The 13,442-nt window shown below is 40.6% G+C and overlaps 1 protein-coding gene across 8 annotated transcripts in view; it reads left to right on the forward strand.

Annotated features, from left to right (window-relative positions):
• The window catches only part of bcorl1 (BCL6 corepressor-like 1), a 30,536-nt gene extending 21,377 nt beyond the window's left edge, over positions 1 to 9,159 (forward strand). For all 8 annotated transcript variants that reach the window (XM_085428254.1, XM_085428271.1, XM_085428263.1 and 5 more), the window contains 7 exons: positions 472 to 659; positions 839 to 1,105; positions 1,204 to 1,370; positions 1,860 to 2,005; positions 5,235 to 5,312; positions 6,288 to 6,459; positions 7,410 to 9,159. In XM_085428254.1, the coding sequence (XP_085284380.1) occupies positions 472 to 659; positions 839 to 1,105; positions 1,204 to 1,370; positions 1,860 to 2,005; positions 5,235 to 5,312; positions 6,288 to 6,459; positions 7,410 to 7,755 (1,364 nt within the window). In that variant the 3' untranslated portion in view covers positions 7,756 to 9,159. The remainder of the gene's footprint in view (positions 1 to 471; positions 660 to 838; positions 1,106 to 1,203; positions 1,371 to 1,859; positions 2,006 to 5,234; positions 5,313 to 6,287; positions 6,460 to 7,409) is intronic.
• The last annotated feature ends 4,283 nt before the right edge of the window (positions 9,160 to 13,442 follow it).

Raw genomic sequence — 13,442 nt, forward strand, 5'->3', positions numbered from 1 at the left:
TTTTATCTATAGCACCAAATCAAGGTGTTTTATATTATATTGTAAGGTAAAACCTCACAATAATACAGAGACCAGCTTGGGGTCTGTCTGTCTATATCTATATATTTCTCTCAGAAGATCCACATCATCTATCTGTTAGTGTGGAAATGACATGCATCGTGAGTGTATATGTAGAGAAAAAGCTAGGACATGGCAGATTTGAGCATAAGATTGTAAAATCAGGGTAGAGTAGCTGGAAAACAGCAGTTTTCTTGTTTACGTGGATAAGATGGCTAAGCTTCCGGAAGTACCAGACAGTCTGATATCAGCACCTAAATTATTCCATTCTCCATGTTAGGCTTGGCAGATGGGGATGAGCACAAAGCTGCATCAGTGCAGTGTTGATAAATGAGTGGTGTGTAAAGATTAGGATTGTTGGTGTATCTCCTGTCTACCACTCAGTATAACGGCAGGTCTAATTTGCCATTACAGTTCCACAGGTGGAACATTGTCCGAGTCCCGCTGCCCCCAGTCCAGAGCCTCTTCCCAAGAGACCGTCAGTCACTCGCTCAGGATCGGTTCGCTACCAGGAGAGTGAAGAATCTCCAGAGTGCAATGATAAGCCTTCAGGGAAGAGGAAGTGCAAAAGCAAACACCTATGTGACAGTGATGAGCCGAAGGTAAGCTGCCGATGCTGCTTGTGGGAGGATAGCCCATCACAGATCATGCATAGTTGATAGAAACAAGGTACAATGGATATACAAGCTTACAGTGCCCCCCTGTGGCCTGATTGAAATCTATGTTTCTCACGTTTGTGATGGCAGCTGGAAGTTCTCTAATCAGTAAATCTGTGTTTTAGAATAAGACCAAACGCTGCAGTTTGGGCAAGAGTAGCGCCTCCCTCACCTTGGATGATGATGGAGCTGATGCAAAAGTACCAGTTAGCCCATCACCAGCTCCAAAAAGTTTGCCATCCTCTCCATCTAAAAAGAAAAGCTCGTCAGGAAGAAGCAGCGGTCCAGATTCTCTGACCAAAAGGCCCGTTCCGCCAGAGGTTCGCCGGCTGATTGTCAATAAAAATGCAGGGGAGACGTTGCTGCAACGTGCTGCGCGCTTGGGCTATCAGGTACAACCCGACACGTTTACTGGTAACAGGAATTTTGACATCAGTGGAAAAAATGCATGATAATCTGACAGTTTATCTTTCCTTCCGGTGTTCTGCAGGACGTAGTCCAGTATTGTCTCGAAAAGGACATCCGGGAGGTCAATCGGCGTGATAATGCCGGTTACACAGCTCTCCATGAGGCGTCCTCCCGGGGCTGGACTCAGATTGTCCAGATGCTGCTGAACAATGGTGCAGATGTCAATTGTAGTGCTCAGGATGGAACACGGTGAGGCTTCAGGCAGCATGACAGTGGCTTTCATCAGAGACTTTATAACAGAGAGATGTGTTACTTGAAAAATCTTGAAATGAGATTCAACCACAGAAAAGATGGTGGTGGAAGTTTCTTAAAAACCTATTTAAAGATAAGCTTTTTAAAGACTTAATTTGGGGCATATTAGTAATTTTTTAAGATTAAACTGGGGATTGTCTACATGACATTTTTATGTCCTCATGACCATTGAAGTTAAACTATTTAGATAATGCTTCAAAATATCTGCCCAGAGGTCTTTCATTGCAAAAGTTTCTTCTAGCAGGACTCTTCTTGAGTTACTTGTCATATGTGTAACCTTTGTAATAAATCTAAGCATGACCCCTGGAAACAGCATGTATAACTAAAGTTAGATGTCATTGTCCTACAGTCTTCAATATTTTCTGTGTAATGTAAAGTTGTGCAAATGCTAAAAGTCTTTTGTGTTTTGTCTGTTCTTCCCCTCAGCCCACTTCACGATGCAGTAGCAAGTGATAACTTACCAATAGTCTGGTTGCTTCTGAACCACGGTGCAGACCCAACTCTGGCGACCTACTCTGGACATACACCAGTCAAATTGGCACATAGTGCAAGCATGAAGAAGTTCCTCACAGGTAGTTCACCCTTCATATTCACCTTTACACCACTGGACAAGATATTAACAGTTTATTCTTTGTTAAATTCATTTTTTTTAATCATCAACAAACATTTGGTGACACAGCAAATGCTTTCATAAAGCTATTTAGAATGAGACGGGAAAATAAATCATTGAAGTTGTAACTTTACAGTCATCCATCAAGCAGTGTGTCAACACATTAGTAAACTCTGCGCCCACTCCCACTGCATCGCTTTTGAGAATTGAACAATACAGGTTACATGAAGAATACATAAGAATTTCAGTCAAATCTTCTTCCACATCCACAAAGAGCCTGACAGTTGTTTAAATCATTGTTTTTGTTGTCTTCCAGTTGAATTTGGTTGTGTACTACTAAACTGAAACAAACTGAGCTCATCAAATATGTCTTGTGACTGATTAGGTGTTGATTGATTTATGCTTAATCCTGTTAGGAATGGTTTGTCAACTGATATCACACAAAGCAGATATGACATTAGATAACAGTCCAGTGCACTTGTGAGTTGGAGAAAATCAGCAACATATGGGTGTGGCTGTAGCTCAGGTGGCTGAGTGGGTCATCTACAAACCTGTGGACAGATGCCTGCCTGACTTTTCCTGGTAATGTGCTGAAGTATCCTTGGGCAAGATGCTGGACCACAACACATCCAAGAGAGTGTTTGTGTGTTTGGATGTTAGAAAACAATTAGGAGACATCACTGTGTGTTTGTTATAAGAACCAGGATCCTTAGTTTTTTGTTTTTTTTTAAGTAACAAGGAGAATTTAAGTAAAAAGCTGCGGTGATGAGCTCTGACATGTCTGTTAAATTTGGAAGGACTTTTTAATAGATTGCTGTTCTGTAAAAACAGAAGAAAAACTTTTCTGAACAAATCATTTTTTGTGCCGTAAGCTTTTAATTCATTTTTATAAATAAGCATTTGGAAGGATGACATATGATTGCTGTAAGTTGCCTCCCTGGAATCAGTTAAAATCTGCTTTCCTCAGAAACTGTTCTCCATCCAAAGTTACTGCTTTGTGTGGCTGCAAGAAAAAAAACCAAAGCCAGCTTGTTATAAACATTAGGGGTGCAACGATACACAAAATTCACGGTTCGGTTCAGTTCGATACTTTGGTGTCACGGTTCGATATTTTTTTCGATACAAAAAATGTTCTTGCCTTTTTAATTTGTCATTTATTAAAATTATAAATATATATTTTAACTCAAAAGTACAGTTTTTAAATTTAATGTTGCTGAAATCTGATTGAGGAATCCCTCATCTTTGGAAAAGAGAGTTTATTACAGAGAAATGGCTCTTTCCAAAATAAAAGCTATACTATACGCTTCTTCTGGGCTATATTCTCAGCAGCATATTAAACATATCAGGTCCCCATAAGGAGAATCCTGTGCTAACGGCTGTCTAAATGAGTCGGGCAAAGTTTGTAGCATGCTTGCTTGTTGTTTTTGTCTGCTTCCACTTGTCTTTGCACTAGGATGATGTCGGAGTAAATGTGCAGTCATATTCGTTGTGTTCCCACTAGTGCCGTCAGCGTTAATCCCGTTGAAATGACGTTAACGCCATAACGCGGCAAATCTCCGTTAAGAAGTTACCGTGGGGGGTTGGACGGTGTCAACACAAGCTAACTGCGCTGACGCACTAGTTCCCACAAATTGAGCATTGCGTGGCACATCCGACATACTGTTTTACTTTAGTCCATGACTCGCTTACCATCAGGGTCATGCTTCACATGAAAACCAAGATAGTTCCAAACGCCAGATCTGAATGAGGGTGGGGGAGGTTCAATTTCGGGTAGCGTTGAGGCAGTTGCCATGTTGCAACGAGCTTAGCTTCTGTCTTGCCAGCTTGCGCTGCGCTCAGTGGATCTGCACTCGACAGTGCAGCCTAGGCGGAGTAGTCGAACGCAGATCCACTGAGCGCTCAACACAGACAGCATCGTAAGTTGATAAAATAAATAAAAAATGTTGTATTGTTCATACATATGCGTACCGAACCGAAAGCACAGTATCGAACGGTTCAATATCGATACGAGTATTGTTGCACCCCTAATAAACATGACCACTTTCATGCAATGCTAAAGGTGTCTTTTCAGCACTTTGCCAGGTTAAACAATAAATAATTCACATAAGTCAGTGTTTGCTTGCTGCTGAATCTGGGTAGCATATTAGTCTCACGTCGTACGTGCATCTCCAGGCAGTTTTTACACATCAACAGTGTTGAGAGAATAGAGTGCGGATATTATCCAGAGTTGCACCACACAACAGGAGATGGATGATGTCAGCCACGTTCTCACTGTACTGTCTGGTTGAGGTGAAGGGTGGCAGCTCAGATGAGCATGCACGAGGCAGGCCACATGACGCATTTTCACTCGCTGTGAATTCAGACTGTCAGACATCACCCCTGCCTACCGAGCAAACACCATTTACTGTCCGATCTCATTTATTAGGGCACTTTGATTGTCATAGACACAAGATTACTTACAATTTTGGGTTCTCACAATTATTAAAAATAATCAGGGTAAATTGTTTGCATTCTATTTCACAGTGAAGTTAGAGGTCCCCGTCTTTGTTTCGTCTTTCAGTTCGCCAAACTTTTAATTTTGTTGCTCTCTACGAGCTCACAATTACACTCCACCAGGCTGTGGCTTGTTTAGTTCAGCTCATATCTCTTTCGTTGTGTTTTATCAAATAATTTTTTGTAGAATTCGTGTTAAAATTTAATGAAAGCCACAGTAAAGAAGACAACTTGGTTATTTTTATTGAGTTTTTTCTGTAAGTCTGTGACTAGTGGTGTTAAATAATTGTGATCTCAGTTTTGACTAAAATAACTGTGTTTATATTTGCCATAATCAAGCAGCTCTGCTGCAGTGCATGTGTGAAAGTGGCTACAGATAAACAGAGAGATGAAGGCTCAGTAGTTGGTACAGAAAGACAGACATGCAGCTCTGATGGCCTGTTTTCTCCTTGCACTGGTAGCTGCACAGAGCTACACAATGGACCGTATCACATGCACAAGCTCTAACTTTGTTTTCTTTGCTGATGGTCTTAATTTAGTCCACTTTTCTTTCACCCTTATACCATTGTACGTTTTGCTTGGTCCAGAACAAGCACTAGCATCAGCCTTCATCTACATATTTCCACGTAGAAGTCATAACATGCAAACAGCCAGAGTCATAAAAAAAAAAAATACCACGTATTTTTTCTTTTCTCCAGAATATTTCACAGACCTGGAAGGCCGCAATGAACAGGATCCTAGTTTACCCTGGGATTTCTACAGCAGCTCGCTGTTCGGTGAGTAACCTTCACGCTGAACCTGTCAGTCTGCTGAATGTCAGCCCATTGATCAATCAAATACCCAGCTTTAATTTGTAAGCATGGTGGCATAAAAGTAATTGAAATTGCATTCCTATGCTGCTCCTGAGTCACAGGGAATGGAAGCCAGTTTATAGACTGGGCTCCAGCTTGACCACTGGCACGTGGAGGGGGTGTTAGCTTTGAGTATTAGCATCCGTGTTTTGTTGTAAACAGCCACAGGGAGCCTGTTATCTAGTGGAAGGGAAGCAGGATTAGAGTTGCATGGAAGGACTGAAGGAGACTAAAGACAAAGTGGTCTACAGCTTCTGAACAGTCTGAGTCACAAAAGATAATCAGGTTTTATAACTGCAGCGGTTTGTTAACTTTTAGTTTTTTTTGTTTTTCATTGAGTAATGCCAGCTATTTCAGTCATTTTATCAAAATCTGCCAGTCAATGGCAGCATGGATATTATAGTTGTCATTGTGCACTTTATATATCCACTGTAGAGGTTTGTATTTTGTTTCCATACAGGTTTAAAGGAGACTTTTATGTTCATTTCCAGTTCAGTGTTTCTATTCATTGACTGAACATGTGCTTCATCCTGCCTGGAAAAAAAGCTGTTTTAGCTCCTCTCCCTTTAAGCCAACTGTCTTCTAACTGGCGCGTATATATATGTGTGTGTGTGTGTGTGTGTGTGAAGAAGAAAAAAAAATTATATATATATATATATATATATGTGTGTGTATATAATTTTTTTTCTTCTTTTTTTTCATCTGCTTTTATATTTGAAGCTGTGACTGACACCATGAAGTGTGTTTATGTGTATTTTTATATGTCACCAGTTGTATGTGTGTAACTGTTGGTATATACTGCCCACTAGAGGGCATGCAGACCTCGTTCATTAGTACAGTAACAGCCAGCTTGTCCGCTCTTCCTCCCTTTCTCACCTCAGTGAACTCTTCCCTTCACAGAGACTGACCAGGAGCCGTGCTGGGACTTCCTGCTGTCTGAGCAGAACCAGGAGTTGGAGGAGAATGTAACGGGGAAGACCGAGCAAGAGTCGGACAAAGATTGTCTTATGTTCGAGTTCTCCTCGGAGCCTCTGCTACCCTGCTATCACGTGCAGGTGTCATTAACACAGGGGTAAGTTCATAACGATGAGAGTTTACTGGCGACAAACCACACGGTAATAAATCAGATTTTTGGGGGGTGATACAATATCAGGCCACTCAAATGTCATCTAAATTTGGTCACCGCTCTGCAATATGCCTAAGAATTACAGCAATTTAGGGCAGATAGGCTATGATGATAGCAGATACTGATGGTTAAGACTTATAAGTAAACAGCAGTTGCTTCAGCTTCTGGTACATAAACATTTATTGGAAATGTACTAAAGATATCTGCATGATGTTCCAACCCAACATCTTTAATGTCATGAGTTGTTATTGTTCCTGCGTGTAAAGGGGAACAAGTACAGGATGATATGAAATATTTCTGCTTTTTTGTCTTCAAAAACACAATATTTAAGCTTCCGTTTCATTGGTCAGGTACTTTAATTACTATCAGATGGTGATGCTAGTATGGGGAGATGTTATTTCTGCAAAGAAAACCTTAATAGATCAGGTCATTGCCTCAGCATGTGTTACCTTTGGCAAATAGGTTATGGGTTTAGTTCAGTTTGTTGCATTTTTGTAGGATTACTCAGAAATTTGAGGGATTTACATGGGGCATTTACCAGAGTTGGGGCTTGGCCCAGCTTAGTAATGATTTGGTTTTGAAGCTGATCTGGATCCAGGACTTTTTGGAAGGATTCTTAACCAGTGTGCAAGCGGGCAAAGTTGGATATTTCCCATCATTTTGGGGCAACCATATTTTTTTCAGGTTATGCCACTGCTTTGTGACACTTGAAACGATATGATACTTAATAAGTGTCTCTGTGGTGCATTAATATATTGTTGCTTTTGTTGTCTGTCTGGACAAAAAACTGGACTGTAGTTTCATGTTTGTTCATTTGACGACGCTTACACCTAAACTGCCAGCTCTCGTGTTGTGCATGCCACCTTCAGCTGATGTCTGATGTTTTGCTTTTGCAGTTTTTGCAACTGGTTCCTGCTGACGGATGTCCTGAAGCGCCTGAAGATGTCTGCGCGGATTTTCCGGGCGCGGTATCCACACTTGGAGGTGGTGAGTTTGTCGCACGCTGAGCTCTGGAGGCAGGTATCGGTCAGCCAGGTGAGCTCCGCTTTGGTTTCTCCCTACAAAAGCAAAACTAAGGAGGAAGAGAAAGAAGAGGAGGACGAAGACGGACTTGTGGATCTGGTGCGTTGTGTACCGGAGCTCCAGAGACTACTGGGTTCCTCGATTCACATCCTACAAGAGGACGAGGAGGAGGAAGAGGAAGAGGTAGTGACAAACACAGGGAAGCCTCACAGCCGATAGCCTCTCTTGAGCTGCGCCCCAGCACCACGCAAACTGTCATTTTGTCAGCCTTCCCTCCAGGCAGCAGCTCAGTGGAAACCTCTCCGTCCGTTGTAACGAGGGTCAAAGATTTTATCTCCAGCTACAGTAACGACTGACACTCCACCGATGACCTCTGACCTTTGGCAGAAGTCATCTGAAGGACCTGCACACAGGAGTTGTCGATGCTGGATAGCAGCTTTCAGGTTCCTATCTATAGGTATATTTGAATACATGAGAACTATTGAGTAAACCTTTTTATTAATTATGTATGTACATGGTAGTGTATATGTATATCTTGCCATCAGGGTAAACACATTTGATTCTATAAATGTATTCTTGTGGCAGAGGACGGATAATGTTTAGGACTTTTTTGTTTTAGTTTGTTCCTGAGGGAAAGCGATATTTTTCGACGGGAGATAATCCAAGGCTTTTATCTTGGTGAAGTGTTGCGTACAGCTAAGACGCTTAAGTCAGGGAGGCCATTGGCCCAGATGGTTTCTCTGTCAACCTGAGAGATCTGGAGACCTGCAGAGAAGAGATCGTGGCACATAACATTCAGACCTAATCACCTGCTCAGAGCCTCCTTTCCATTTTTCACTTCCGGTGTCCTCGAGATCATTTCTGAATGGACCTGATAATTTAAAGTGTTGATTTTTTTTCCTGTGCATTTCACATAGTGAGGCAGGCCCGCGAAAGCTGTTCCGGTCCCTGGTTGCAGTATCAAATAAGGCTGTTTCGGACATTGAGGCGCAGAGTTTGTTTACAGAACTGGACAGACAGTAGTCTTCTCTACGCGTCCTAATACAGAATCCTGTGGATCTCTCTCAGAGGAAACTTTCTACCATCTCTGGAGTCCAGAGGAGCCACGACGGTCCCCCAACTTCCCAATATGGTGTTTCCAGCTCCCAGAGTGCTTTGTGTTGCAGTGTTTTATTTACACTGTTTGTTGTGCTTAATTTAATAGTCATTAATATATTTGATCTCTTGTGTATCTGACAACCCTATCTATGAAAAATACTTTCTATGGTTGGTGCTTCATTCTGAAATGTACTTATTATTAGGATCCCTTTATTCTGAGATTTCCCTCCTTCATTCAAAAACAGTATTTCAAAAACAAAGGAGAAAAAAAGAGAGAGAAAAAAAGCAAAAGTACAGTTTTATTGTACTGGTGCTACACTAGATTTTGTGTTGACAATCAATGAAGTTTTGGTTTGAAGTCACAAACTAACAAAAGATATTTAAGATGAAGAGACTTAAGGTGTAAAGAAAAGTATAGTTTAGTTAAAGAAAATGGGATACAACAAGTGTGAGATCTTCAGAGAGCCTTTTATTTGATTCTTTTATAAGAAATAAACAAGAATAAAGCATGATTGTGAATCACAACTTAATGTCTTTTATGTCAAATTTATGTATAAAGTCCAATTTTGACATATTTCCTGGTGCGACTAATAATAATGATAATAATACCAATATTAATAAGAATTTTGAGTCAAGAAAGGGGCTTCAACTGCTTTACAGTTGAGTTTAGCTCGGTAATAAGCTTTTCCTCCCTTTGTTCAGCAAACAATAAAGCCCTGCCTGCCCTCGTAGTATCTTAATATAGCATTTGTATTTATTTATTGCACCTAAGATTATCCTGTAGCTGAATTGTTGTATTGTCACCTTTTAAGTTGTTAAAAAGTCATTTGTGTGCTCAAAATCATGAACAAGTTTACAGTTTAATGACAGCTGAGCAAACGGTGAGGTATAGTTTCAAAGCTGTAAACCACTCAGCTGACCTCAGCTTCAGTTTGTTCTGGTAACTTCTGTTTACAAGTGTCAGTGTGGGAAGGGATAAGTGACTGCATGCTTTCTAGCAGGCTGCTCTTTGACCCGTCCAGTGATGGTTGTTCCCATCATTGTGGGCTGCAGTGATCATGATTTTTTTTTCTGGCTATTAACAGGTTTTTGCAACAACAACAACAACAACAACTTAAAAATGCTCATAAAAATAAATAACTGACAACAAAGAATTTAATTAGGTGGAAAGAATAAATTATTGACTAAAAAGGTGTGGATACACCTATTCTGTTTATACAGTTTATGCTATATGGCAACCAATTTATAGCTATGTTTCACCAAAAATTAACAACATCACAGTAAAGAATATGGAAAAATGTGTAAAAGCTGTTTGGTTTTTACACAGCGGTTGATGTATAACTTCCAGGGGCGAATAATAATCTTTTAAAAACTAAATCTAACTGGATAACTGATCAGAATAATTTCCCGGGGTTGTTTTGACTTGCTTGTAGAAAGACTTTGTCACCCTGCTGGTGATCTGTTGCTGTAATAGTATTCCTGGTCTGTAACAGAGCTGCAGGTTTAGTCATTTGATGCTGATAAACAAATGTCAGCAAGTCTGTCAGTACTAAAGCTGAAAGCAGCAATCTACTGTCTCTTAAAGCTGTTCCCAGTAATACATTTAAATGTAAGATTTCGATTGACTAGCACTTTATGATTTGTGTGCATATGTTGTGTTTTTTTCTTTGTTTTTTAATCATAGGGCTTAGATGCAGTTGTCAAACAGTCATCAGGGGCATGAATATCGTGGGACTTTGAGCTTTTAAAGATTTATTTTAAATGCTCTTTTATCAAGGTGGAATGATTGGGTGCACAGGTTTGACTTTATTTGGGCTTTTCTCACATCAACAGAGGTTCAAATGTTACATAAACCCATTTAAATGTTTTAATTATAGTAGAACCCTCAGCACCACTGTCTTTTAATTCGACAAGGCCTCTGTGAAGCTCTGAGAAGTTTTTGAATTAGGAATCAATTGGTTGATTGATTAATTCTCTTGGAGAATTGAAGATCTCTTGGAGACCTTTCTAAACAACTGCAGATTCCAAGATCATCAGTTCAAGCAATTGTACGTAAGTACATTTTATTCTGATGTGTCATCACTTTCCCAATATCTGGAAAGACGTCCCAAACTGTCACCCTCGGATTAGAGGAAATTGGAAGTGGAAATTGCTGGATCACCAGCGTCACTGTCCAGAGTGAAGCAAGTTTTACATCTGTGTACTGAGAAGGTGCTGACAAAGAAAGATGCTCCTGCTACAAAATCAACACCTTCAAGCTTGGTTTTCCCAATATCGGCTGTACAATCATTCCACCCGGAAAAAAGCTAAAAACTGTTTAAAAAAATGATCAGTGAATGCAAACTTAAGACCACAACAGCAAAAAGAAGCCTTTGTGAAAACAACCATCCTGCCGACGTCTGTGCTCCCTCCTCATTCAGCATGATCACAGGACCATATGAAAACAGTACATTTCAGACAGAAACTTCTTTAAACCACATCTTATCTCTTCTAACGCTGCTTTTGAGGACATAGTGGTGCTTGTGCTATGACGCAGCTGAGCCAAAATACCAGAAGGTGGCATCGTGCGAGACGTGCCACAACTTCTGCTTAGCCTGTAGGGTAGCTGTTCATGATGGGAACGCCTGCACTGGGTCACTGAACTCCAGATAAAATGGATCTAACAACAACTTCCATTTCCATAAGGGAGTGGGCACATGTTTCTATTATCAGCCCTGCAGTACTGAAAAGCAGCAGCAAAAATGCTTAAAACTGACATAAAAGAGCCATTAAATCTAATTTAATCCAAGTCATCACTTTAATCTTTATGAGATTACAGCTACTTACTCTTAAAAATCTGCATAAAATGAAAGAATGGAAATCAAAGGTTAGTTAATAAGGGCCATATTTATTCTTGCTACAGCACTGATAAGAATATTAGAATATCAGAACTAATATAATACAGCAACTGAATGTTTGCCTGGAGCATATGGGACTCCGTTTCAAGTCTCGGTGCAGATATATTTTATTATACTGATATTCAGCGTGCCAGTTGCAGCCCCTTGCAGGGCCTCTGGGTACAGATGGTCCTAACTGCACTGTAACCTGTACAGTCCTGTACAGGGTTACTGTAGTTCAAATACTGCTGCGACTGGGCTTTATCTCCCAGCAGTGACAGCATGTGGCGGCTGCCAGACTTACAGCACGTTCTGTGTGCGTTCATAACTATAAGTTTTTTCTGGTAATGTTCTTTTTAAAAATGAAGACTGAAATCTGACACCAGTGAAAAGAAAATGCTTTGTGGGTTTGAAATTGAAGTTTCAGAATTTAGACTTTTTAACCGTTTTACTTGTCACGTCATGGAAACTTTATCTGGATGACTCACTGCATTCCAAGTGATCCTTTCACAGAGCCTTTCTGGAGTATTGGGGAATCTTGTAAATCAGGCCTCCTTGCATCATGCTGGAGCTGCCTCTCCTCAGGTCCGCCTTCTTCACCAAGCCCCTGCCATGCCCCTAATGCTCATTGGGCTCCCGTTGTGCACCAGCAAACTGATTGGATAAAAAAAGAGGGCAAGTCAGGACAAGACCTACTCACAAACATGGAAAGTGGAAGCAAGGCCAGGTTTATACATGGAAACACAAAGGGACATGACAGAAAAGGTACATGATTACGAGTTAACTGTGTGAATGTCAGGGGGCTGGGTGGTCTTTCTATTTAATTTAAATTACAGCATGATCCTTCTGCCAGCATGCCCCTTTTCAGGTTGGTGATTATTTTGCCCTCCTGTGTATTATTTGTAATGAAAATGAGTTCCCATGAAAGTGTCTTGCCTCCCTTTGGGTTCACTGAGGACATCTGTTGTCTGTTAACAGTGCCTCCATCAGGTTATGTAACAGCCCTCTTTCAAAAAGGCACAAGAGGGAAGTCCTTCTCAATGAGTCTGCATGTAAGGCTCTGTCTCGATACTTCCTTTTCTCTCGGTCCCCATTGAAATAGGTTCCTTAAAAGATTGCTTTAAAAAACAAAACAAAACAAAACTGCTGACCAGAATCTTAAAGGTGCAGGAATAAATGTTTTAATCTGTCCAAGTGGTGCTTTGATTATCTGGCGATTGTTTTAGTGTTCAAGACAGATCAAACCTGCTTTCATCCCGTGAGACTGCACAGCCAGGCCTTTTGTTATGATCAGTAGGATTTAAATTAACGTGTTCACTGTCTGCAGTCTGAGTCTTCTCCGTGTGTCTGTATATGGCCGTGTTGAAGCGTACTGATAAATTGTAGTAGGCCTATTTTGAAACGACTCTCTAAGAACAGGTGTTAAATGTCCTGTGCGCTGATGTGAAGACATCCAGTGGTGTTTAATTCCCGACTCAGTGCTTTGAGCCCTGCGGTTCTAAATATAATCCAATGGGGAAAATTGCACTGTCGTGCATTGCCCCTTTGCTGTGTTGCAAAGAGATTGACCTTGTCCAGATATCTGAGTCTGCTTCTGCATGCAGCCAACACTTCAGGCTGCATGCACGTCTGGAACACAGTCACCCAGACGTATTAATGAAATATGGTTACAATTTAGAAACCATGAACTTTGAACTTTTAGCTACATAAAGGTCAAATAAGCCAGGAGACTACAGTGTGGTGACTCATCCTGAATATTGTGTCACATTTTGCCCAGTTTATGTTTCAGATTCATCTTAAAATACAAAAAAAATGTGTTTGTCTTTCAGTCTGTAGACAACAGACTAAAATAAGACAATTCTTCATCAGATTTGTTAGGAATAAATCCTTAGAGTTATGCAATCTACATCTGTATTCAGACTCTTCACTTGG

The sequence above is a fragment of the Rhamphochromis longiceps genome, linkage group LG2, assembly GCF_057381845.1.
Source record: "Rhamphochromis longiceps isolate RC_006_pf linkage group LG2, R_longiceps_female_GT1.1, whole genome shotgun sequence".
NCBI lineage: Eukaryota > Metazoa > Chordata > Actinopteri > Cichliformes > Cichlidae > Rhamphochromis > Rhamphochromis longiceps.